Source organism: Budorcas taxicolor, chromosome 13 (assembly GCF_023091745.1).
Source record: "Budorcas taxicolor isolate Tak-1 chromosome 13, Takin1.1, whole genome shotgun sequence".
In the NCBI taxonomy this organism is placed as follows: Eukaryota; Metazoa; Chordata; class Mammalia; order Artiodactyla; family Bovidae; genus Budorcas; species Budorcas taxicolor.
In genome coordinates this window covers 64,246,494-64,273,994 of record NC_068922.1, presented here as the reverse complement: position 1 = coordinate 64,273,994, position 27,501 = coordinate 64,246,494, and the positions used below count along the sequence as shown (strand labels likewise).

The 27,501-nt window shown below is 39.2% G+C and overlaps 1 protein-coding gene across 3 annotated transcripts in view; it reads left to right on the top strand.

Annotated features, from left to right (window-relative positions):
* The first annotated feature begins 2,632 nt into the window (after window positions 1-2,632).
* The window catches only part of TRPC4AP (transient receptor potential cation channel subfamily C member 4 associated protein), a 70,458-nt gene continuing 45,589 nt past the window's right edge, over window positions 2,633-27,501 (top strand). For all 3 annotated transcript variants that reach the window (XM_052651398.1, XM_052651397.1, XM_052651396.1), the window contains exons 1-4: window positions 2,633-2,815; window positions 16,346-16,474; window positions 18,825-18,941; window positions 26,998-27,055. In XM_052651398.1, coding sequence (XP_052507358.1) covers window positions 2,648-2,815; window positions 16,346-16,474; window positions 18,825-18,941; window positions 26,998-27,055 — 472 coding nt within the window. In that variant the 5' untranslated portion in view covers window positions 2,633-2,647. The remainder of the gene's footprint in view (window positions 2,816-16,345; window positions 16,475-18,824; window positions 18,942-26,997; window positions 27,056-27,501) is intronic.

Here is a 27,501-nt window from a genome sequence, read left to right as displayed (position 1 = left end):
GGAGTTTGTGATGGACAGGGAGGCCTGAGGCCTGGTGTGCTGTGGTTCAGGGGATCGCAAAGAGTCGGACATGACTGAGCGACGGAACGGAACTGAAAAACGCATCTGTTCATTAATTTACTGAGCCAATAAACATATTTGATCACCTACTATGTGTCAAGTTCTATGTGCTGGGGATATAAATGCAGCAATGAGCAAAGACCCGGATTATCCTCTAGGCAGGGGGAGGTGCAGAAAGTGAAAAACCATGTTAGGTCAAACAAAGCAGGTAATAAGATGGAGAGCGTAAGTAAGGAGTGCGAGGGCTGTTTTTATATGGATGGTAGGGAAGGTCTCTCCTTGAATAGAAACCTGGAGTACATGAGAAAGCAAGCCATTAAGAAAACTTCCTGAGGATGAGAAGTTTTGGCTGAGAGCACACTGTAAGTTCCTCACACATTCTGGATACTGACTGTTTCCCAGAATATTCCTTGCCTTTTATGGTTGTTTATGCTGTCTTACGGAGAAGGCAATGGCAACCCTCTCCAGTACTCTTGCCTGGAGAATCCCATGGACGGAGGAGCCTGGTAGGCTGCAGTCCATGGGGTCGCGAAGAGTTGGACACGACCTAGTGACTTCACTTTCACCTTTCACTTTCATACACTGGAGAAGAAAATGGCAACCCACTCCAGCATTCTTGCTTGGAGAATCCCAGGGATGGCGGAGCCTGGTGGGCTGCCATCTATGGGGTCGCACAGAGTTGGACACGACTGAAGCAACTTATCAGCAGCAGCCTGCTGTCTTATGGGGCTTCCCTGGTGGCTCAGACAGTAAAGAATCTGCCTGCAATGCGGGAGACCTGAGTTCAGTCCCCAGGGTGGGAAGATCCCCTGGAGAAGGAAATGGCAACCCACTCCAGTATGTTTGCCTGGAGAATCCCATGGACAGAGGAGCCTGGCAGGCTACAGTCCAAAGGGTCGAAAAGAGTTGGACACAAATGAGCGACTAACACTACAGTGTCTTATACAGAAGGCTTTAATATTGTTACGGTCAAACTTGTCAATCTTTTCCTCTTCATGACTTCTGGGCTGTATGATTGAGAAGAACTTTCATACCCCCAAATCATAAAAGTAGTCCCATAGATTCACTTCTACTGTTTTCATACTTTGATTTTTAACATATATAATTTACATTTCATAAGTTTATGAGATAATTTACATACAATAAAACTCACCCACTTTGAGTCTAATGATTTGTAGCCAACTTATGGTTGTATAACCATTAGCACAATCCAGCTTTAAAACTGTACTTTGATTTTGTTACATACAGCTTTTAGTATGTCTGAGATTCATTTTAGCTTTTGGTATAAAGTTCAACACCTAACTTTTTTTTTTTCTTTCCCCATTGATTTGAAATGTCTCCCTTACCACATGTTAAATTTCCATGCATACCTGAATCTGATCTTGACCTCCTTGTTTCAGGGGTCACAAATAGGGTTTTATTTGGCCCATGGGGTTTTCAAAATTGGGTAATTTCACATAAAAATTCAGACTTTTGGCCTTTCTGGAAAAAACCAGACAATTTAGCAACAACCTGCTGGAGGCGAGTAGAGCCCACTCTCTGCAGATGGGAATGAGGATGATGACCACAATCCCAGGTTACCAGAAACAGCCTCTTTATATGCCTACTGTCCTGTTGTAATTAATAGCACTCTTTCATTCTCAAAAATGTTCTGGTTTGGGCAATAAGTTATGAGTTACAATCTCCACCATTCCTTATTGCACCACACCCAGCATTCCTCTTTCATTTATGTTATTAATACAAGACCCCCTCCCAGAACGAAAAAAGACAAGGAGACGCCACGATCCTACCACAGAAGTTTGCCCAAAGCATGATTATTTGGGCTCAGAGTAGAGTAAGAACATACTGGTGGGGAGAAATCAGGTCAGGTTTCCTCTGACAGTGAATATGATGTCACAATTTACCAACCATTTTCCCTTCCCTTATTTCATTTAACTTCACAGCAACCTACCAAGTTACACAACTTACCCTACTGTGCGTCTGAGTAGGGATGTGCTGTCTTCCCCTGTAACTCGCATTCCAAAACAGGGACCTAGTTATCTTCTCTGCTCACCACTGCTTTTCCAGGGACCGCTCGGTGCTGGGCGCAGAGCTGGCTCCAAGGAACTATGTATTGGCTGAATAGGCTCCCAGTAACTACCGATTGAATGAACTCGGGAAAATGAGGCTCGGGGAGGTCCGTGGCGAGTCTCAGCAGAAAGAAGCAGGTGGGAATCAGAACAGGCGGCCTGATTCCTGGTCTGGAACCCAAGATCTTTTCCTAGTCATTTGACTCTAACCTCCCCAAATTGGCAAGAAATGGGAGACTGCGCACGCAGGGACTTGTCTTCGACCTGGAGGGACCTCAGTGAAATGCTGGACCGAGGGGCCAGAAGGACAAGTGGCGCAAGAAACGCCTCTCTCTCATCTGCCCGCTTGGGAGCAAGACTACACTTCCCAGCAGCCCCCGCGGCACGCACAGCCCCTGCCACGCGGCCTGCGCCTCCGCCGTCGGCCCACTGGGGGCGCTGCGGCGACCCCTCTGCCGCCCCGTAGAAATCTCCGCGGCCCCGGGGCCGCTTGCTTCCTGTTTGTAGGACGAGGAGACATGGCGGCGGCGCCGGCGGCTGCTGGGTCTGGGGCCGGCCGAGGGCGACGGGCGGCGGCAACGGTGGCGGCTTGGGGCGGATGGGGCGGCCGGCCGCGGCCGGGTAACATTCTGCTGCAGCTGCGGCAGGGCCAGCTGACCGGCCGGGGCCTGGCCCGGGCCGTGCAGGTATGAAGCCGGCCCGGAGGGGCGGGGCGGGGTGGACCGGGCGGGAGCTGGCGGGGGGCCGGGGAAGAGGCCTTTCCAGGCCGCCGCAGTACGGGCCTGACCCCTCTTGGCCGGTCGCTGGGCCTCTCTGAAGGCTGTCCCGACTCTGTCAGCCGCGGCGGGGCAGTGGGCAGCGGCGGGCTAGAGGCTCCGGGTTAGGGACCGAGCCGGGCTGGGCTGCATCGGGCACTGATGGCGTGTACGAGTCCTGGGCCCAGCTCGTGGATCCTCCCTTCCTTGCGCCACGTCTGCACGTCTGGGGGACCCTGGGCGAGTTTGCTTTAGCCTCTACGGGCCGCGAGTTTCTCCGCGTTGAACTGGGCGGTGGGTCATCATTGCAGCCACCAAACGGTTCCCAAGTCATCATAAATGTCATTCTCTCGGAGGCCTTTCCTTGACATAACCCCTCCCCCGCTTCTAAAGTAGGTCCCCATTGTTATTCAGTTACAGCCCAGAATTCATTTGGTTCACATTACTTTCTTAGTCTCTAATTACATATTTCTTTGTTGTCTTCTCTTTTTCTCGCCTGTATCTTACATTCGGCTGAGCTCCAACGGGTGCAGGGACTGTATCTGTGTTGCGTGTGTAAAGCGTCATGGTTAACAGCTAGGGTTCCGGAGTCAGGCCTGGATTCAGAACCCTGCTGTCTCTTGGTTGGCCAAGTTTACCTTTCTGTGCCTCAGTTTCCTCATTTATAAAATGAAGATGATAATTAGTAACCAACCTGTTAAGGTGTTGTGAGGATCGAAGACAATTGTGTAAAGCGTTAAATGCGTTTCTGGTGCATAGTAAAAAGCTGAAGAGTAATCAGTTAATATTAATGCAGTACTTGTTATCTAGCTTACTCTACGTGCCTATTATATGATTAGTTTTGGTTTTGTTTTTTTTTTTTAATGAGTGAAGGACACTGCTTTAGAGTAAATCAGGATGAGTAAGACCAAGGTTGCTTGCTCCTCCCCTTCCCCCTCACCTTGTTCCCAGAAGTTACCTTGTAAACACCCCTGTAAAACATTAGCTTAACTTAAGGACAGCTTTTGCATAAAGAAACTTTTAAGTATGTACAGGAAACTAACAAAGTGATTGGTGGAGTGGGAATTGGGTAGATGAGGGAGAGAATGAGAGTGAGATTTTTCATAGTAACTTAGTTTTGAGCCATTTTAATATTATATGGTTAAAAGGACATATATATATATACACACATATGTGTGTGTGTGTGTGTGTGTGTTTGTATAGGGTTACAGATGAAAAAGCAGTTCTGGGTGAGCAGTATTTTCCTTGCCATAAGATAACCATAGATGAGCAACTTTTTTCCCTTTGCATTCTTCTCTATCTGCCTGAAGATCCTGGAAATACTTGCTCTGTCCTTTAACCCAAAGACTCTTACTGACCTGAGTAGGTAGGAATGGGCAGAAAGGGAACTCAACTCACCTTTATTGAGTACATACTTTGGATCAAGCATTGTGCAAGTTATACAGTGTCTTTATTTCATTCTCAAGTCTTTTGAATCAAGTGTCAGGACTCATCTCTTAACACTGATGAAGAAACTTAGGCTCAGAAAGATTAGGCAGTTTGCTCCCAAGCACTCTTCTTGATAATCTTCTGTGTTCTGAGAGCAATAGAGAACCACCAAAGTTCTTTAACTCAATGAATGAAAGAAAATTAAGTTCTTTACACATATTTGTACCCAATGCTGGATGACTTGGAGTGGAAGGAGACTGGAGGAACTCATCGGATAGAAGGTGCTGGAATGTTCTTGAGCCCCATTTATAGTCTGTGGTAATAATTGATTGCCGCATTAATTACCACCATTAGTATGGTAATCAAGTTGTATACAGACAGGTGTGGGAGCTATATCAGAAGTTGAGCCTGAGGTTCCTTTCCAAAACTATAGTGAGGATCAAGTGGGGATCTTCATCTTTCAAATGTGTCCCTTCTTAGTAGCTTTCTTTGATCTCGTCCTTGTTTCACTCTTTTTCCTCCCCCCACATTGCAGAGTGAATGATTTCCTCACAGGTATTTCCATGACACAGTGAGTATATTCTCTTATGGCCTGTGGAATACTTGGAAAGACCAGGTTAAAATTTTCTTCTTTGCGTTTTAAACACATAATGTAAAGTTTACCAACTCATTCATTTTTAAGTGTGCAGTCAGTAAGTAGTCACATTGTTGTGAAGCAGATCTCCGGAATTTTTTCATCTTGTAAATCTGAAACTTGAGCCATTAAACTACTCTTTTCCCCTTCTCACAGCCCCTGGTAACCACCGTTCTACTACTTTCTGTTTCCATGAATTTGATTATTTTAAATACCTCATATAAGTGGAATCATGCATTGTTTGTCTTTTTGTGCCTGGCTTATTTAACTTAGTACAATGTCTTCAAGGTTTATCCGTGTTGTAGCATGTAACAGGAACTCCTTGGGAAAAACCAGATTTTGAAGTAAGATGGACCTGTATTGAACCCTAGTTCTGTCATTTATGGGTAGGTTATATTATATACCTCTCTTAACCTCAGTTTCATTCTTTCTAAAATGGCAGTGGTAACATCTTAGTGCTGTTGGGGGAGAAGTAAGTAGAATAATGTATCTAAAAAGCTTGCCCAGTATAGGGCATATAGTAGGTGCTCAGTAAATCGTTGTCATCAGCTCATAGATCTGAGACTGGGCCTCTTGAAAGACTGTGTTTTATTTTTTTATGTGTCTGCAGAGCCTGAAACAGCACCAGTCATTTGATCCTCAGGACTCAGGAAATTGTTTGACTTGAAATACTGTATCTGAGGGCTTTGTCTTTCTCAGTGCTGTCTCTTTGTATATCCCACACAGTCCCGTGGCTTTAAAGAGTTCTGGAGTCAGATTACTTAGATTTGAATCCCAGCTCTGGTGCATACTTGCTGTGTGTCTTTGAACAAGTAGTTTAATCTCTTTTTGCCTCAGTTTCTTCATTTATAAAATAGAGATAATCATGGGTTCTAGCTTGGTAAGGCTGTGGTAAGGACCAAGAGCATTTATACATGTAAAGCACTTAAAATAGTGTCTAAAATATAGTAGGCATGCTATAAAGATTAGCAAGTATTGTTTTTAGCAAAACTATATTCTGATAGATCCTAAATCTGTATTTCCATCCTGGTTCCCCCCTTTAGCTCCAGTTGGATATATCCAAATACTTTCTCAGCATCTCCACACAGACATCTAATGGGCACCTCAAAAACTTAATATGGCAGATACAGCCCACCAAATCTGATCTTCCTCAAGTCCCAAATGGAGCTTGAGAGGAGCCTGGGAGAAGACTCTGGGCTGAATGATTTAAAGTGGGCCTGTCCTACTGGGATTTTAGTGTGCCTTATTCTCATCTCCGCCTTTCAGTTTGCCCTCTGTCAGGGTAATAAAATACGCTGGTATGATGCTTTAGTGTTTACAGAGCCTGTCCAGATTTATCAGCACATTTGATCCCTAAAACAAGTCAGGTCTTATAATCCCTTGCCTAAAACCCTCCAGTGGCATCCCATGGCAGTTGGTATCAAATCCAGTTTCCTTCCCTGGGGTGCACAGGACCCTCCATGGTCAGTGGGAATTGCGGGAAAGGGGTAGACTAGGCAAGGCGACTCAACAGGTCATGACCCACCACACCTAGAGATACCACTTCAGTTTGGAAATCTAATGATAGTCTGGGTTATGGCATCCTGTTTGTTTCCCAAATTCCAGTCATCACTTCCTTCGTAATTATTGGTATATCTAAATTCTACCTGAGTGTTATTTACCTCATATGTATCTTTTTAGATTGACCCCCTCTTTTTTTGTTTTTAAATTTTCAATTGGTACTGCCTCTTTCAGCCTTGTTCTAAGCATTAACATTTGAAACCTAGAGGTTCAAATCAAATACTGTCGTCTTTGCCTGTCAAGAATAATTTGATATTGAAAACCCCCCAGTAGGATAAATTCTTTTAAAAATATGGATAATATTTAAACAGCTTTTTATATTCACAAACCATAAAATTCACTTTTAATTATATTGAAACATAACAGATCCCATTAAAGTGGATGCAAGCATTCATTGGTTAATATTACCAGAATAATATAACAGTGTCTTTTATCTTCATTAATTAAAGGTATTTAATCTTCATTAATCTTGAAGAAGGCTATTTACTTGCACTTAATTTATTTCGAGGCATTTGATATCTTACACTTAGAACTAAACAAATAAAATATACATTTTATGTTTATGGAGTTCAGCATTTAATTATTTAAAAAGAAAAGCACTAAAGACAAAAATAAGTCAACAAAAACTGTAAATGTCTGGAAGTGTCACATTTGCTAAATAGGTTGACAGCTTAGGCAGCATGATGTAAGAGATTATCACTCCTATAAACTGTCAAACCACAAGTACTCCAAGAGAAAAAACCCATACAACACCTGCCAAAAATTCAGCTTTGAAGATGCCTGGATGGTGGCTCTTTTCATCATACTACTCAGATGTTCACAAGGAAAACAAAATCCAGATGATTATTTTTAAGTGAGAGTTAATGCCTTGTAAGACAAACTGGTAGTAGTAAAAGAAATTCCATGTGAAGTTGAATATTTTGAATGTGATTTGGAGAATCTCTGGGTATCACGAACCTTGTAAAAAATAACAGCAGTGCCCCCACTCTTCACCCCAAGTTCCACTCTCCCCAGGCAGTCACTGTCCACACTATGTTTTCTTTTGCAGGTGAAGAGTCCACGAAACAGGAAAGCCAGTATTCTAAATGACATAAGGCTAATACTTGACTGTACAGTTTTAAAGGTTATCTATTCTCTTCCTCTTGTAGAGGATTAGGGTTTAATTCACAGCAACCTGTGCCACACGTTTGGTCTCTGTGATTCTCCTAATGTGGTTATGTCAGTTTTGGCCGTTGGTATTTTCTTTATGATGATAGTGATAAGATATAATTGTTTACAGCAGAGCCATATAGTATGCAACAATTATATTCTGTATAATGTGTTTTTCTTAGTTAAAAGCTGCCCTTTCTTCCCCTACTTTTTAAATTGAGACCTAGGTATAGTAGAATTCACCCTTTCAGTGTATAGTTCTGTAAGTTTCGACAAACACACATAGTTGTGTGACCACCACTGTAGTTAAGATTCAGAAAGTTCCCCTGTAGTAGTCTACCCTTCCCCACCACCATCCCTTGGCAACTGCTCATCTGTTGTCTATCCTATTATGCTGTTTTACTGACTGTCACAGAAATGGAATCATTCCATATGTAGACTTTCGAGTCTGGTTTCTTTCACTGTAATCATCCTTATAAAATTTGCTTTACTTTTTATTACAATTTACTACCAAATTCTAAAACTCCTACTTTTTTCTTTTAAAAAGAAATTCTTCTTGGAACCCTCTGGCCTGCTTCAGCTTGGACTAATTACTTGCTAGAATAGCTGTATAGCTGAATTTTGGGGGTTTCTCTTCACCAAATTCAGGACATTTTATTTCTTTTTCTCATGTTTTGGATCTCTGTTTTCTGAATTCTGTGTTCCTTTTTCTTGGAGTACATTCTCTAGTAGCCACCTAAGAAAGCAAACATGGGAAGTAACTTTCTTTTAAGTTTGTATGTCTGAAAATGTCTTTTTTTTCTTATACTTAAGTATTTAGTTTAGCTGGGTATATAATTCTAAGTTAGAAGTTATTTTCCCGTAAAGTTTTAATGGCATATTATTCCATTATCTTTAAGCATTTGGTGTAACTGTTGAAAGGTTCTGTTCTCATTCCCCATCCTTTGTGCATGACCTATATTCCCACTCCTTACCTCCTAAGAGCTTGTCTTCTGTAATTTTAGCTATAATATGCATTGATGAAAGTTTTCTCATTCATTGTGGGTACACTTTGGTAGATGTACATTAAAACATGTAACAACTATAATGAAGTCATGTCTATCACCTGACTAACCCCTCTGCAAAATGATTTCACTGAGTGTTCTCTTAGGATCTTCCTATTTTTAAAAGACATTTTCTCTCCTTTGAAGTTTGAGCTATGGTTGCTTTGGAGAACTTCATAGAATAAGTGAGATGTGAGTTGGTTCTGAAGAATGAGTAGACTTTTAACAGTAGCATAGATATTTCTCAGGAACACCATTGAGAAAGTCCCTATAACTGGCCATTAGAAGACAGAAGAGAAAGTGAAGTGCTCCTGTGGGAGATCAGTGGGAGATAAGTTTAGATATTTGGGATTAGGGTGGGGAACGTAACTAACATTTATTGGACATCCACAGTGTGCCATTGTGTGTATAGTTGGCTTTTTTTTTAAGTTTATTGTTAAATATTTGACCTTTAAAAAGCTGTAATAAGTAATACCAGTGTGTTGCCACAGTAAACATGTACCCATGGCCAAATTTGAGAAGTTATTAATATATTTAATGCCCCTTTCATGTCAGTCCCTCCCTGCCGGAGGTAACATTTGTTTTGAATAACATATACACATGTACAAAAGGGAGGAAAGTCAGTCTGCCTTAAAAATGGCCTGCTGCCACCTCTGCTATCTCCCTCCAGTTCTACTCCCAGATGCAACTCTGGTTATTGATTTCTGGTGGATCCCTCTATCTAAGCTTAGGAAAGTAAATATGTCGCTATAGTCTTCCTTATACAGGTGATACTGTACTATACATACTATTGTGTAGTGTGTATACATACTGTGTGCTTCTAGCTTTTTTCACTTACAAATGTATTCTAGAGATCCTTCCATAATCAGTACATAAGATTATTTTATTTTAGGCATTTACAAAACTTTGTGTGTTAAAATGCACAAAGGTAAATGAAACAGCTCAAAATTATCTACTGTGTAGCAAATAATGCATCACCTCTGTACTCCTTACTAACCTCTCTCTCTACTCTTCTTCCCCTCAAATGAAATTGCTAGTCTAACTTCTAACTTTGCATTTAGTCATACTAGTTTTTATACTTTATACAAATAGCATCAGGGCTTCCCAGGTGACACAGTGGTAGAGACTCTGCCTGCCAGTCCAGGAAACGCGGGTTCCATCCCTGGGCTGGGAAGATTCCCTGGTGGAGGAAATGACAACCCACTCCAGTATTCTTGCCTGGAAAATCCCATGGACAGAGGAGCCTGGTAGGCTATAGTCCATGGGGTCGCCAAGAGTTGGACACGCCTGAGCACACGCATGCATACGTACATACATAGAATCAAACAGTATGTACTACGTCTGCCTTCTGCCTTCTTTCAGCCCACATTGTGAGATTCATCTGTGATGACAGGTAAAGCTATAGTTCATTCATTGTCATTGCTGTATAGTATTAAACCACAGTTCAGTTCAGTTCAGTCGCTTAGTCGTGTCTGACTCTTTGCAACCCCGTGAATCGCAGCACGCCAGGCCTCCCTGTCCATCACCAACTCCCGGAGTTCCCCCAAACTCATGTCCATCAAGTCGGTGATGCCATCTCTGGAGTTATTTCTCCACTGACCTCCAGTAGCACACTGGGCATCTACAGACCTGGGGAGTTCCTCTTTCACTCTTCTATCATTTTGCCTTTTCATACTGTTCATGGGGTTCTCAAGGCAAGAATACTGAAGTGGTTTGCCATTCCCTTCTCCAGTAGTTCATTCATTTTCATTGCTATATAGTATTTAACCCAGTTAATTCGTTGTAATTTTGATGAGTATTTGGGATCTTTACAGTTTTAGGTGGTTTTGAATAATGTTTATGTGAACATTCTTGTACTTCTCTCTTTAAGCATATCTGTGCAATTTCTTTGGGGTGTATACTTAAACCTAGAATTGCTAGGTTATAGGATGTACATAGGTTTAGCATTAGCAGCTAAACAGTTTCCCAAATGGTTGTACTAATTTACAGTCCCACCAGCAGTATATGTGAGCTCCTGTTCCATGTTCTGACTGACCTGTGGTGTTGCCAGTCTTTTTAATTTTAGTCATTCTAGTGTGTGAGAAGTGGCGTCTTGTGATTTGAGTTTGTGTTTCCCTCATGACTAGTGAAGTTAAGCATCTTTTCAGGAGTTTATTGGCCATTTGGACTTTCTGTCTTGTGGATTACCTGTCTAAATCTTTTACATATTTTTCTGGTGGGGTTTTTCATTTAAAATAAAGTTCTTTTTATTTGCTGGATATGAGCCCTTTGTAGTTATATTTGGCAGATATTGTCTCTTATTTGGTGGCTTGGCTTTTTAGTCTCTCAAAAGATCTTTTGGTAAACAGAAGTGCTTAATTTTAATACCACTGTTTTCCCTTATGGTTTTTGTATTCTGTTTAGTAAATCTTTACCTACTCTAAGGTCATGAAGATACTCTGCTTGTCTTCTAGAAGCTTTACTGTTTTGCCTTTGCCATTGAAATACATGTTCTAGGAATTTATTTTGGGGTGTGGTGTGAGCTTTTCCATAGAGAGATCAAGTTGACCAGTTATTTATTGGAGAGTCTTTTTTGTCCCTCCAGTGCTCTGGAGTGTTTGTTTTCACGTCTGTTTCATGTCTGTTCTGTTGCTCTGATTTGTCCATTTACCCTTATGCTAATATCACATTGTCTTATTTTCTATAATTTTATGTGTTGATTTTGATTATAGAATATTGAATCAGAAGAGTAGCTTCTCCTGCTTTTCTTCAAGAATTCCTTGGCTCTTCTTGGTCCTTTGCCATTTCCATATACATTTTTGAATGAGTGTGTACATTTTTACAACAGGATTTTGATTGGGATTGCTTTCAGTCTATTCAATACCGTACACTCATTCTCTCCTTCCCTTACATCTCTTTTTCTCTGATTTAATCTTCCTTAATCTCTCTTGATGATATTTTACAGTTTTCTATGTAGTGGTCTTTGTTAGATTCATTCCTTGGCATTTGATATGATTTGGTGGTATTGTAAATAGCATTTTAAAAGCCACGTTTTCTAGCTGTAGCTGTAATATAAAAACAGGATTGGTTTTTGTATTGCTGCAGCGTTTATACTGCTCCTGTATTTTAATACTTTAGATTATTTTGGATTGTGTATGTGTACAGTCATCTGCAAATATATCTGCAAATGAAGCTTTTATTTTATCCCTTCCTATCTTACAACTTTTTTTCTTACCTAACTGCTGTTTGGGATGCTCCTTTACAGTGAATTGAAGTGGCATGTTACTGATTTAAGAGGGAGAGCCTTAAACACTTAACCATTAAGTACGATGTTTGTTGAATATTTTCTGTAGATACTCTCATTAGTTCATTTCTTTTCTGAATTTCTGTGTTGAATTCTATCAAAATGCTATTTCTGCATTGAGATGTTAATATAATTGTTTTCCTTTGTGTTATTAAGATGATGAATTACACTGAGTAAACTTTTCAAATATTAAACCAAATCTGAATTGCTGATTCAAAACTTCATCCTTTTTATAGATTGCTAAATTTGAGTCCTAATTTTCTTATTAGGCTTTTTTTCCTTCTGTGTTTATGAATGAGAATGGCCTATAATTTTCCTTTCACCAGGTTTTGGTTTCAAGTTTATCCTGGCCACTAGTCATAGCTTTAGTTGGACCCCACAAATTTTGATCTGTAGTATTTTCATTGTCATTTATTTCAGAATACTTTCAAATTTCTCCTTGGATTTCTTCTTTGACTTATGCATTTTTAACAGGTATACTTTTTAATTTATGAACATCAGGGTTTTCTATTTATCTTTCTGTTACAGATTTTACGGTGATTGCACTGCAGTCAGAGAACATAGTTTGTGTTTTGATTCGTTTAGATACGTGTTGAAATTTGTTCCATGGCCCAGCAGCTGTGCATTTTGTAAATGTTCTGTATACTTGCAAAGAATGTCTAGAGAGTAGCTGTTAAATGTAGTGTCAGTTTCTGCAGTGAAGCCATCTGGAATTCTGATCGATTCAGTTCAGTCACTCAGTTGTGGCCAACTCCTTGGGACCTCATAGACTGCAGCACAACAGGCCTCCCTGTCCATCACCAACTCCCGGAGTTTATTCAGACTCAGGTCCATGGAGTCAGTTATGCCATCCAACCATCTCATCAATATGGAGAACATTGTCATATTAGAAACGTTAAGTCTTCCAATCTCTGAGCATGAATGGCTTTCCATTTATTTAGGCATTCTTTACTTCTTTAATTTCTTTCGACGATGTTTTGTGTTTTATTGTATAGATCTTATATTTTGTTACATTTATTCATAAGTATTCTTTTTGATGCTGTTACAAATGGGATTGCTTTCTTATTTTCCCTTTTGGATTGTTCATTGCAGATGCATAGAAATTCAGGTGATTTTTGTATATTCATTTTGTATCCTGAAACCTTGCCAAACTCACTTATTAGCTCTAAGTGTGTGTGTTGGTCTCCTTTGAAAAAAATGTCCGTTTGGGTCTTATGCCTATTTTTAAATTGGGTTGTTTATATTTTTTTTCCTCTATTTTTTCTGTTGAAGTATAGTTGATTTATAATGTTATGCTAATTTGTGCTAATTAGTTTTTTTGTAGTTTTGATTTGAGTTGTGTGAGCTGTTTATGTTTTAGATATTAATCCCTTATTTATATCATTTGCAGGTATTTTCTGTCATTCAGTAGGTTCTGCCTTTTCATTTTGTTGACGGCTTCCTTTGCTGTGCAAAGGCTTTTAGGTTTAATCAGGTCCCATTTATTTGTTTTTGTTTCTTTTGCCTGAGGAGACAGATACAAAAAACATACTGCAATGATTTATGTCAGAGAGTGTTCTGCCTCTGTTCTCTTCTAAGAGTTATGGTTTCTGGTCTTACATTTAGGTCTTCAACCTATTTTGAATTTATTTTTTATATTGTGTGAAAAAATGTTCAGATTTATTTTTTTAAAAATTTATTTTATTGAAGTATAGTTGATTTGCAATGTTGTTACGCATTTCATTGTTTTACATATAGCTGTACAGTTTTCCCGACACTGCTTATTAAAGAGGCTGTCTTTTCACTGTTGTATGTTCTTGTTGGTTTTGTTGTAAATTAACTGACCATAAGTGGTGGGTTTATTTCTGGGCTTTCTGTTTCGTTCCGTTGATCTGTGTGTCTGCATCCATGTGCCAGGACTGTGCAGTTTTGGTTCCTGTAGTTTTGTAGTATAGTCTGAATCAGGGAGCGTGATACCACAAGCTTTGTTCTTCTTTTTATTTTCCAGGATGGTTGTGGCAGTTCTGGATCTTTTGTGGTTCCATATACATTTTAGGAATTTGTTCTAGTTCTGTGAAAAATGCCATGGCTATTTTGATAGGGATTGCATTAAATCTGTAGATTGCTTTAACTAGTTTTCTAATCCAAGGACACAGGATATCTTTCCATTTCTATTATCATCCTTAATTTTCTTCATCATTGTTTTATAGTTTTCAGAGTATAGGTCTTTCACCTCCTTGATTAAGTTTATTTCTAGGTATTCTTTTAATGTCTTTGGTTTTGGTATCAGGGTAATACTAGCCTCATAGAATGAGTTGCGAAGCGTTCCTTCTTCTGTTTTGTGGAAGAGTTTGTGAAGAATTTGCCAATTTCTGTTTAAATGTTCAGTAGAATTTACTAGTGAAGCATCTGCACTTGGGCTTTTCTTTATGGGTCGTTTCCTTCCTTCATCCCTCCCTCTTTTTCTTCCTTTTGTATTAAATCACTAATTTGATCTCTTTAATTGTTTTAGGTATATCAGATTTTCTGTTTCTTCTTAAGTTAGTTTCTGTTATTTGTGTCCTTCTGAGAATTTGTACGTTTCATCTAATTTATGTAGTTTGTTGGCATATAGTTGCTCCTAGTATTTCCATGTAAACCTTTTTATCTCCTTAAAATTGGTAGTTGTTTCCTCTTTCATTCCTGAATATATAGTAATTTGAGTCAATGTAAGTTAGTCAGTGTAACTATTTTCAATATTGTTGGTCTTTTCGAAGAACCAAATTTGATTTTGTTGATTTTTTTCCTGTTATTTTTCTTTTTCTCTATATCACTTATTTTTGCAAGGATCTTTTTAATTTCCTCATGCTTGCTTTGGGTTGGGTTTACTCCATTTTTCCCCTAGTTTCTCATGATGGAAGATAAGATAATCTGAGATTGCTCTCCTTTTTAATATAAATGTTTATAGCTATAAACTTAAAGGCACTGCTTTTGCCTAGTCCCATGAAGCCATTGTTGTTTTCTGTCTTTTTCCTTTCAAGGAAGGGAAAGATGTTTTTTTTCCCCATTGTTTCGGGGTTTGCCTTAATTTGAGTTTGCTTGAAGAATATAACATTTCTGATAATCATTTAGACCTACAGAAATGGTAATTTCCTATGGTTCACCCTAATACAAATACTCAGAAACATTCATTATCTTTCATGACCCTTGAATTATTTTATTTTCACAATCTAAGAAAACAAGCTCAGGAAGAGTGATGGGACTTGTCCAAGATCAGAGTACTGATGTGTATCAGGATAGGCCAAGCAGTTACTGAAGACCTGCATGTCCTTTGTAAGCTGCAGGGAGCTTTTGATCTAATTGAGGGACAAGTCTACATGAAAATAATTCACTTCTGGCACTGATAATGCCATATCCCCAGAATAGACATTGCCGTGATTAATGAACCTGTCATTAGACTAGGCTATTGCTCATGCCTTCAGACACTTCCTGAGCCCCTGCTCCGTGTCTGGCGTTCTTTGAGAGAGAGAAGGCGTGCACAATAAACACAGCCTGGCACCTGCTCTATAGCGGCAGGCGGTGGTTAGGACAAATGAACCAGTAATTATGATACCGTATGATAAATGTTAGATAAGGTCCCAGACCCTCTTAGAAAGGAGAGAGAGGAAGTCCTATCAAGGAAAGTTTCTGTCTTTTTGGCTTGCATTTTGAAGGGGAAGGAACTTTCTAGGTAGAAGAGACAGGGAGGAGGAGGAGCTTTCCAGGTAGGAAAGACGCCCAGAAATGTTCTGTGGCATAGAGTCCACCCTTGAACAGCACAGGGGCATAGGGGCCCCTTCACAGTCGAAATTATTGTATAACTTAAGAGTCAGCCCTCCATACCCACAGTTTCCCTGTATCTGTGGATTCAACCAGCCATGGATTGTGTAGTACTGTAATGTTTACTATTGAAAAAATTTCTCATGTAAGTGGACCCATGCAGTAGTTCAAACCTGTATATGTGTGTGTGTGAATAATTATCCCTCTTGCTCCCACCTTAGGTTTATTTTCTCCCCATACAGGTGGCATACCTGTATGTCTATACAGAGCCATGTATGGGGGAATAAACACATGCAAAGCATAGAGAGAAAACACATACATTTGGAGCCTGGAGTGTGCATTGGGCAAAGAAGAAGTTAAGAGAGGAACGTCGGTGATAGAATAGGAAGGGGGTGTATCATAAACGAGGAGCTGGACTTGGGCCTTACAGGCTGTCGGGGAACTTCTGAAGGTTTCTAGAAAGACCTTTGACTGACTTGTCCTGGGTGGGTTTGGGAGCCAGCTGCTCTCCTTTGCTGAATGTTCTAGTAGTTCTTTCCTCACCAGTAATAGTTTCCTCTTTTTTTTTTTTTCCTTTGGACTTACAGTTCACTGAAACTTTTTTGACGGAAAGGGACAAACAGTCCAAATGGAGTGGAATTCCGCAGCTGCTCCTTAAGCTGTATGCAACCAGCCACCTCCACAGTGACTTCATTGAATGCCAAAACATCCTCAAGGTAACTGTTAGGGGCGTTGGAGGGGCTGCATTCAGGGCCTCCAGGTGATACTAGACATCTGGGTTATTCCTCTTCTTCCGTCTGCTTTTTAAAATAGCCTGTATTTATTGAGTAAGCTGTAGAAAATTTGGGAAGTTCAGAAAAAGTGCAAAGAAGAAAATAAAAATCACCTATAATCCCACCACCCAGAGATAATCACCATTAAGTTCCCGGTGTATATACTTCTGGGTTTTATTCTCACTTGTTTTGTCCTAGTACTTGCCTAAGTAAGGAGGCCTTGCCCTGGGATTGGGATATATTCTTTTTCAATGGGATTTAAAAGGTCCCGTTTTGGTGAGACTTCAAGGAAGTGGCCTTGTGGTTGTTGATAAGTATGACCGACATCTGAAGGTGAAGAGACTTGGAAAGAGTGCAGAGACATCCAGGGCAGTCAGTTCTCAATCTGGAGTGTGTATCAGAGTCACCTGGAAGCCTTGTTAATGGTGGGCCCTGCCAGTAGAATTTCTGATGTAGTAGGTCAAACTTCATACTGGGAAAGCAGGTCCAACTTTGAATTTAGATTACTAGCTCTAATGTAGCTAAAATCTATTCAAGTTATATTTGATCATAATAAAATATGTTTTTCATATGTGAAGTTCTGTTTATTATTTCACATAAATCATTTATAAATATTAATAGGGCCAGATAAGTTTAATCTTTACCTTTCAGAAGAGATGTTTTGTCTACACAGCTTTTTCTGTAAATTGAAAATCATTCCCAAGTAAAAATTTATAAAAAGACGTTTGTGTTCTTGATCTTCTCACAGTTTGATTTAGGATAAAAATAATTACAATGTCTTACACTTGCTTGAAAACATTTTGTGAAGAATTATACATTATTTCATTTGATTCCTGCAAAATCTCTGAGATATGAGGTAGATGAAAGAGGGAAATTCATATTTGTGAGTGCTTGCTATGTGATCATCATTTCTTTATGCATTCAACAAATACGTGAAATTTACTATGTACCAGGCATATTTAATTTTTATAATAACTCTGTGAGATGGGTGGTATTAGTAGATTAGTCCAAAATACTTTGATTGCATGTAACAGTAACCCACTCAGATTAGCGAAAAAGATTATTTATTGTCTCACATCTTCAGAAAGCACAGATGTGAATTCAGGGGCCAAATAGAGTTAGGCAGTCTATTTCTTGTCTTGACATCTGTGTGTGGCCTCGTAGTCTTCCACAGAAGTAGGGCTGTTACCTGAAGAAGAGAAAAGGAGATACTGAGCAGGAAAATCCAGATGTCTTCTCCATTTCCTTTCTCAGTTGAGAAAATAGACTCAGCATAATCCACCCACCGTCATGTGGTTATCATTATGATGAGCCCAGATTTGTCCTACTCCTGAAACCAGCTTCCATTGTACAGTGTTGCCCACAGAATTACATTCTAGTTTTATAAATGAGAGAAATGAAACCCAGAGGCAGTAGTTCTCCCACTAATTATGTGACCTTGTACAACTTTGTGATTTTTGTTTTTTAACCTGTAAAATGGGTCAAACTAGACTCACTTCATTGAATTATTTTAAGGATTAAATGGACTTAAGTATACAAATCCGGTGCTTGTCATGTAATAGGTTATCTGTAAGAGAGAGTTCTGCTTTCTCTTGATGAGTGGTACTTGGACCAACATCAACATCACTTGGGTACTTAGGATAAATGCACATTCTCAGGCCTCAGCCCAGACCTATTAAATCAGAAACTGCAGGTGGGACCCAGCAGCCTGGGTTCTAACATGTCCTTCAGGTGATTGGATGCTCACCACTGTGTGAGAACGACTGCTGTAGTCCAGTGGGTTCCGTCTTCCCTTGAGGTTCCTAGGAAGAGAGCATGATGAGTAGGACCCTGTATTCTTCCTATTCTTTCTCCTGTTTGACCCACAATAAAGGTATGCTTTCTTTCGTAAGCACAGACTCAGGAGCCAGACATCCTAGGTTTAAGTCCTGACTCTGTCACATTACCCTGTTTGACATTGACAACTTCTTTGTGTCTTAGTTTCCTTATCTGTAAAATTGGGCCAGTACATTACTGTTACATCATAGACTTGTGAGGATTAAAAGAGGTAACTTATGAAGAACCATGCCTGGTACATATAAGTATTTAATAAGTTAACTTCTACTATGATTACAACAACTTTTATCATATCAGCTTTTCTGTAAGTTGGCTCTTTTTTTGTTGTTGTTCATTGTGGAGGCTGTTTTTGGCCTCATGGGAATTCAAGTTGTGACTAAAATGCAAACTGTTATTTTGGTGTCTGGTTTGTGTTGGATAGTAAAACTCAGTGTCTCTTGGTATCCTTTTTCGCTAGGAAATTTCTCCTCTTCTCTCCATGGAGGCTATGGCATTTGTTACTGAAGAGAGGAAACTTACCCAAGAAACCACTTATCCAAATACTTATATTTTTGACTTGTTTGGAGGTGTTGATGTAAGTCATTGTTTATTATTACTACTGCTATTTAATGGCTGTGGCTTGGGAACTTTCGAAATGGGAATTAGGAAGTGTTTTAGAATTTATAGCAAGCATTTCAGAATTTTCTCCTTTAGAAGCTCCGTGATATTCACCTGTGTTGAAATACCATAGCTTTTACATTGAAAGAGTTGATTTATGGGAATTGATAATAATATCAACTTTTTTAAGGCACAAAGTTAATGTTTCCTAGTTCAGCTGTGATTACTAGTTTCTTCTTTGTCCTTCCAGAGATGTGGTATATATGTGTGTGTGTGTGTGTGTGTGTGTAAATAGTTACCCTGACTGCCCCCACCTTAGGTTTATATTCTCCCCACATAGAAGTAGCATATCATATATACAGGTACCTTGCTTGCTTTTTTCATGTGATTCTGTAACTTGGGGGTAGATTCATTTTAATATGTGTAAATCTGCCTCATTATTATTAACAGCTATATAGTATCCCCGGTATGATTATACCATTATTTACCCAGGACTTAGTTGATGGACATTTAGCTTTCTCATTACCTTTCCTATAACAAACAAGGTTGCAGTGAAAGTTTTTGTACATGTGAGTACTGTATACTTTTAGGATCAAAGCATGTATCTTTTATTGTTTATAAACTTACCAATTTTATGTACCTAAAAGACTTTTATCAATTATATCCCCAGTAACAAAGAAGAAGAGTGCCTTTTTATCCACTCCATCACCAACACGGTGTGTGTATGTGTATTTTTATGGACTTTGTTATTGAGGTATAACTTGCATACAGTGAAGTATGTCAGTAACTATGAGAAGATAAGTTCACCTTTGCCACCCAAACCATGAAATAGAATGTTGCCAACACATAGTAGCCTCCTTCACTAAGCAATATGTTTTAAGTATTTTAAATATTTGCTAAGCAGATATGAGAAAAATGATGTTTCTTCATAGCTTTTTTAAGTTTTACTGAGATACAGTTCACATCATATAATTCACCCATTTAAAGTGTATAACTTAGTAGTTTTTAGTATATTTGTAGATATGTGAAACCACCACCACAGTCACTCAAGAACATTTTTATCACCCAGAAAAGAAACTCCATATGTTTAAGCTATCACTCTCTCACTCCTCCAGCCACCAGCCCCATCATAGGCACATTTCATATGAACAGAGTCACATAATATGTGATCTTTTGTTATTGGTATGTTTCACTTCGTTTCATGTTTTCAAGGTCCATCCCCATTATAGCATGTTTCAGCACTTTATTCTATTTTATGGTTGAATAATACTCTACTGTGTGGATATACCACATTTTGTATGTTCATTTTTCAGTTAGTGGACACTTGGGCTATTTCTACCTTTCGACTATTACAAATAATGCTGCTCTTAACGTTTGTGTACAAGTTTGTGTGTAGAAATATCTTTCCATTAATCTTGGGTATATACCTAGAAGTGGGGTTGATGGGTCATATAGTAGCTCTTGTATTTAATTCTTTGAGGATTTATCAGACTGTTTTCCAAAGCAGCTGCACCATTTTACATACTCACCAGCAATGCACAAGGGTTCTAATTTTTCCACATCCTCTTTAACACTGGCTATTCTCTCTACTTTTGATTTATAGCCATCCTACTGGGTGTGAAATGTTACTTCATTGTGGTTTTGATTTGCATTTTCCTGTTGCCTAATGCTGTTGAACATTATTTTATGTGCTTCTAAGTCATTTGTTTGTCTTCTTTGGAAAATATTGTTATTATGAATTCTGAGAGCCCTTTATATAGTCTCTGTATAGTTTTAAAAATTTATCTCTTTCTATGAATGGAATTGAATATCTTTTCATGTGTTTATAAGTAGTTCCTTTTTTTTTCTATTTGTTTATTAGAAATATTGATTTCTAATTGATTCACCTTCTCTTATTGATTTTTGTCTTAGTTCAGGCTGCTATAGCAAAATCCACAGATTGAGTAGTTTATGAACAACAGATTTATTTCTCAAAGTTCTAGAGGCTGGGAAGTCCAAATTCATGGCACTGGCAGATTTGGTGTCTCGTGAAGATCCTCTTCTGGGTTGCAAACTGCCAGCTTCTCCCTGAGTCCACACATGATGAAGGGGCTGGGGAATCTCCGGAGCCTCTTTCATAAGGTGTGACACCATTCGTGGGCGCTCTCCCCTCACACCTAATCACCCCCAAAGGCCCCGCCTCCTAATGCTGTCACAGTGGGCACTAAGATTTAGCGTGATTTTCAGGAGACACTAATGTGCAGGTTATAGTAACTTGTAAATACTCAGTTTTTAAAGGTCCTTTGTCATAAGTGTTCTGTTTTTTTCCCTAGTTTGAAAATTGTATTTTGACTTTGTTTATGATACATTTTAATGTGGAACTCTTTAGGTTTACTTTTTAAGTTGTCAAACTGATCAGTCTTTCCATTCATGGGTTCAGAGTTTTTCTTTGCCCATTCTTGAATTATAAACTATGTCTTTACTTCCGTCTAATACGTCAAAGTTTTTATCATGTATGATTAATTTTTGCACCACTTGAAATTTATCTTTATGTAATGAGTGAGGGTGCTGGGATCCTGCTGCTTTTCTCTCAGATAGCTGTCCTTTCCCCTGTTACTGGGAGCATGAGGGAGGCTTTCAGGGTGTTGTGGTTGTGTTGTATCTTGATCTGGGTGTTGATTGTGTTGGAATGAGATGCACTTTGTAAAAACTGGAGCTGTGTGTTTACAATTTATACTGTTTGCTCTATCATGTTTTTCAGTTCTCGTTTCTGACTCTTGCGACCCCATGGACTGCAGCACGCCAGGCCTCCCTGTCCATCACCAACTCCCAGAGTTTACTCAAACTCATGTCCATTGAGTCAGTGATGCCATCCAACCATTTTATCCTCTGTCGTCCCCTTCTCCTCCCACCTTCAGTCTTTCCCAGCATCAGGGTCTTTTCAAATGAGTCAGCTCTTCATATCAGGTGGCCAAAGTATTGGAGTTTCAGCTTCAACTTCAGTCCTTCCAATGAATATTCAGGACTGATTTCCGTTAGGATGGACTGGTTCTATCTCCTTACAGTCCCTGAGACTCTCAAGAGTCTTCTCCAACACCACAGTTCAAAAACATCAGTTCTTCAGTGCTCAGCTTTCTTTATAGTCCAACTCTCACATCCATACATGATTATTGGAAAGACCATAGCCTTGACTAGATAGACCTTTATTGGCAAAGTAATATCTCTGCTTTTTAATATACTGTCTAGGTTGGCCATAGCTTTGCTTCCAAGGAGTAAGCGTCTTTTAATTTCATGGCTGCAGTCACCATCTGCAGTGATTTTGGAGCCCCCTAAAATAAAGTCTGCCACTGTTTCCCCATCTATTTGCTATGAAGTGATGGGACCAGATGTCATGATCTTAGTTTTCTGAATGTTGAGCTTTAAGCCAACTTTTCACTCTCCTCTTTCACTTTCATCAAGAGGCTCTTTAGTTCTTCACTTTCTGCCATAAGGGTGGTGTCATTTGCATATCTGAGGTTATGGATATTTCTCCTGGCAGTGTTGATTCCAGCTTGTGCTTCATCTAGAGCCCAGCGTTCCTCATGATGTACTCTGCATATAAGTTAAGTAAGCAGAGTAACAATATACAGCCTTGATGTACTCCTTTTCCTGTTTGGAACCAGTCTGTTGTTCCATGTCCAGTTCTAACTGTTGCTTCCTGACCTGCGTACAGATTTCTCAAGAGGCAGTTCAGGTGGTCTGGTATTCCCATCTCTTTCAGAATTTTCAAGTTTATTGTGATCCACACAGTCAAAGGCTTTGGCATAGTCAATAAAGCAGAAATAGGTGTTTTTTTGGAATGTTTCTCTGGAACTCTCTTGCTTTTTCGATGATCCAGTGGATGTTGGCAATTTGATCTCTGGTTCCTTTGCCTTTTCTAAAACCAGCTTGGACATCTAGAAGTTTACTGTTACATATTGTTGAAGCCTGGCTTGGAGAATTTTGAGCATTACTTGACTAGTGTGTGAGATGAGTGCAATTGTGCGGTAGTTTGAGCATTCTTTGGCATTGCCTTTGTTTGGGACTGGAATGAAAATTGACCTTTTCCAGTCCTGTGGCCACTGCTGAGTTTTCTGAATTTGCTGGCATATTGACTTCAGCACTTTCATATCATCATCGTTTAGGATTGAAATAGCTCAACTGGACCATCACCTCCACTAGGTTCATTCGTAGTGATGCTTCCTAAGGCCCACTTGACTTCACATTCCAGGATGTCTGGTTCTAGATGAATGATCAAACCAGTGTGATTATCTGGGTTGTGAAGCTCTTTTTTGTACAGTTCTTCTGTGTATTCTTGCCACCTCTTCTTAATATCTTCTGCTTCTGTTAGGTCCATACCATTTCAGTCCTTTATTGAGCCCATCTTTGCATGGAATGTTCCCTTGGAATCTCTGATTTTCTTGAAGAGATCTCTAGTCTTTCCCATTCTATTGTTTTCCTCTTATTTCTTTGCACTGGTCACTGAAGAAGGCTTTCTTATCTCTCCTTGCTATTCTTTGGAACTCTGCATTCAAATGGATGTATCTTTCCTTTTCTCCTTTGTTTTTCGCTTCCCTTCTTTTCACAGCTATTTGTAAGGCCTCCTCAGATAGCCATTTTGCTTTTTTGCCTTTCTTTTTCTGGGGGATGGTCTTGATCCCTGTCTCCTGTACAATGTCACGAACCTCTGTCCATAGTTCATCAGGCACTCTGTCTATCAGATCTAGTCCTTTAAATCTAGTTCTCACTTCCACTGTATAATCATAAGGGATTTGATATAGGTCATACCTGAATGGTCTAGTGGTTTTCCCTACTTTCTTCAATTTCAGTCTGATTTTGGCAATAAGGAGTTCATGTCTGAGGCACAGTCAGCTCCTGGTCTTGTTTTTGCTGGCTGTATAGAACTTCTCCATCTTTGGCTGCAAAGAATATAATCAGTCTGTTTTCGGTATTGACCATCTGGTGATGTCCATGTGTAGAGTCTCCTCTTGTGTTGTTGGAAGAGAGTGTTTGCTATCATATTATTACTTCAATTTGAAAAAACATTTCAAAAGATGCCATTTTCCCCAAAGCAAAATTTGAGTGTTGAACATTTACATCCATAGCATGAGTCATAGACTGTATTCCTTCAACTGTTGCCCACCATTCCCTCTTTAGCAATCCTAGCGGTCCTGTCGCATTTACTTACTGGCCAGTTTGAAGGGCCTTTACTTCTGAATCGTTCATCAAAGAATTTGCTTAATAAACCAGTGAGTTCCTTTGAGGAAAAAGAAGATAGGAGTCTTTAGCCTGGTGTCTTATTTGCAGTGGGAACAAGGCTTTTCTGTTGGAGGTACACGTCCCATCTTAGGACATCTCCGGACCATTAGTTCTTGATTTTGTGGAGTTTTTCTTCCCTGCTTTGAGTTAGGTTAGCTTCTCCAAGAATCTCAGTCTGTTTACAGATAGAGGCTTTTGCTTGGATCATTTTGTTCTTCACTAACCATTATTTGCATGCATTTCTTCTTGCTGAATACTCTTGTCATCTTGCTTCTAAAAGTACCTTTCAAAGTTCTATATTTCTCCCGCTGCCAATCCCCAGAAAGGCTCCAAAGTAATTCCCTTTTCAACATGCTGCCTAATGCTTAGCTGAAGTGAAGTGGTGGCTAGACCATTCCTTGTCAACTTGAACAAACTCCTAATGTAACACTGGAAAGTGTATCCTAGAGTTTGTAAAGTTAGATGCCTGTAGGATCAAGTAGGTATATAGTGAAGCAGGCCCAGAGTAAGATGATCTACATAAATTAAATGACTGCAGGGACTGAGATGAACTGGAGAGTACATGCCTGCTTTTATGGGGAAATGACTTCCATTTCTGTTGACCTTTGCCCTCAGAGATGTAGGAAATCTAGACTCGTAAGTAGAATCACAGCTTTTTAGTAGATGTGGACCACATGGATTACGTCTGTGGGCCAGGTATAATCCACGCTTGGCATTCAAGGACTTTTAATTTGTTCATTGACATAGTACATCATGTTTTAAATATAATAATCTATGCAGGATGAGCGCCTCATACTTTCCTGGGATGACTGAAAGGCAGGGCATCTCTTTGAAAAGCTTTTGTATAATACATCTTAAAATCTTAAAGATCGCTACGATTTTGCTCTGTTTGTGTTTATGTGACTCTCTTCTGAGGACATAAGTCAAAATGAGATAAAGCTTTGTATACAAAAATTCTTAGTGTGACATTACATATAATAGTCAAAAATATTCATCAGGAGGAAGGTAGTTTTTCTTTTCCATAAGGTCAGTGGTGATATCTTTGATATTCTCTGTTATTTTCTATTCTCTGCTAAATTAGTTTCCATTCTAATCATTATTGTTTCTTTTCTTTTGCTTGCTTTGGGGTTGGCTTACACCTCTTTTTTCCACTGAATTGAAGTAAAAGATTAGGCTATTGGTTTGAGATAATTCCTTTTTTTTTCCTTTTAAGAGAAATTTTTTGCATTTTTACTGAAGTACAGTTGCTATACAATGTTATATAAGTTACAGATGTACAGCATAGTGATTCACAGTTTTTAAAGGTTATGCTCCATTTTTAGTTATTATAAATATTGACTATCTTCCCCCTGTTTTATAATACATTCATGTAGCCTGTGTTACACTCAGTATTTGTACTTCCCCCACTTTTATGTTGCCCCTCCCCACAACTGGTAACTACTAGTTTGTTCTCTGTATCTGTGAGTTTGCTTCCTTTTTTACTGTAGTCGCTATTTTGTTTTATTTTTTAGATTCCACATACAAGTGATATTCATATAGTGTTTGTCTTTCTCTATTTTATTTCATTTAGCATAATGTCCTCCAAGTCTGTTCATATTGCTGCAAATGGCAAATTTTTGTTCTTTTTTATAGCTGAGTAGTATCCTTCTGTGTATGAGTGTGTATTCCATGTGTGCTTTAGTAGAACATGTTTTCTGCTCTTGCTGGGCAGAAGTTTATAGCTATATGTTAGAGCTGATTGGTTTATCGTGTTCACGTCTTCTGTTTGGTGATACCTCATTTTCTCTCCATTATTGAGAGTGGAGTATTGTATTGTCCAACTACTGGTTTTGACTTGTCTGTTTCCTTCAGTTCTGTCAGTTTTTGCATCGTGTATTTTGAGACTCTGTTGTTAGATGCATATATGTTTATTATTGGTACATCTTTTCCACTGGATTGACCCTTTTATCATTATAAACTCTCTTCCAACAAAATGTGTGGTTTTTTTTTTTTTTCCAGAATGAGCTTTTAACTGCATATTTATTATAAACAGTTTAAACAGTTATGACGTGAAGATGTTAGTCACTCAGTCATGTCTGACTCTTTGCAACCTCATGAACTATATATAGCCCACCAGTCTCCTCTGTCCACGGGACTCTCTAGGCAAGAATACTGGAGTGGGTTGCCATTCCCTTCTCAGGGGATCTTGCTGATCCAGGAGTTGAACCTGGGTCTCCCACATTGCAGGCAGATTCTTTACTGTCTGAGCCACCAGGGAAGCCCTTAAACAGTGATATGTTGTACTAAAGGTATGTAAAATGATAAGTGAATGCATATCCTCTCCAGCCCCCTGTGGAAATCAGTGTTAGTTTATGGTGTATCTTTTGTGATTCTTTTTATAAACTTGTGTTTATAAAAGAACATAAATATTCTAAAGCAAGAGTAATCATTGTTATAATGTTCTTCTGCACCTTTTAAAAAATTGAAGCCATATTGGATCCCAGAGGTTAACTAATCTAACATTCTTTTGAAATGAGAGTTGAGACCATGGTGGGGCCCTGACTTGCCCAAGTTTACATGGAGAATAGGTGGCTGAGCTGTGACTAGAACCCAGGTTTCCTGACTCTTGGTACAGTGCTCATTTCCCTGAACTTCACTGCCTTTTCCCTGTGTTGGGAACAAAAGAGTCTTGCGGTACCATGACAGATATTTGGGCCATGAGTTAGCACAGCAAAGGTTGTTTTATAAGTTGTGCTTTGAATTTTGAAGATTTTATCCTTTTTTTTTTTTTTTAATAGCTCCTTGTAGAAATTCTTATGAGGCCTACAATTTCTATTCGGGGACAGAAGCTGAAAAGTAAGTATACTCAGCAGCTACTGGTGCTCATTTCCTAACCTGCTATTGTGGTGATTCCCAGGAGTGTCTCTTCTTTCCCTTCAGACTGAGGACATGCCTTACATTCAGCTGTAGAACATTCTCTGCCTAACTGCTCTCCTTATTGTATACTCGGTAGAAAATACAAATCTGGTGCTTTAAATCAAAAAGTATGAAAACAACTGGACTAAAAGAATTGCATCTTTGTAATTTCTAACAGTCTTTGGGTTCAGCTTTTATGTTTTCTTTGCAAATTCTTATTTCTCACATCATTAATTGAGAGAGTAAGGAAAAAATTGGCAAGATCATTTGTTTTTTTAAATTATTGTCTTGTTTTTGTTGTTATGAGGTTATTCATGCTCTTTGTAAAAAGTTCCGTTACTACCAGAATGTGTGTGGTGAAAAGTCAGAGTGTTAAGATAGCACAT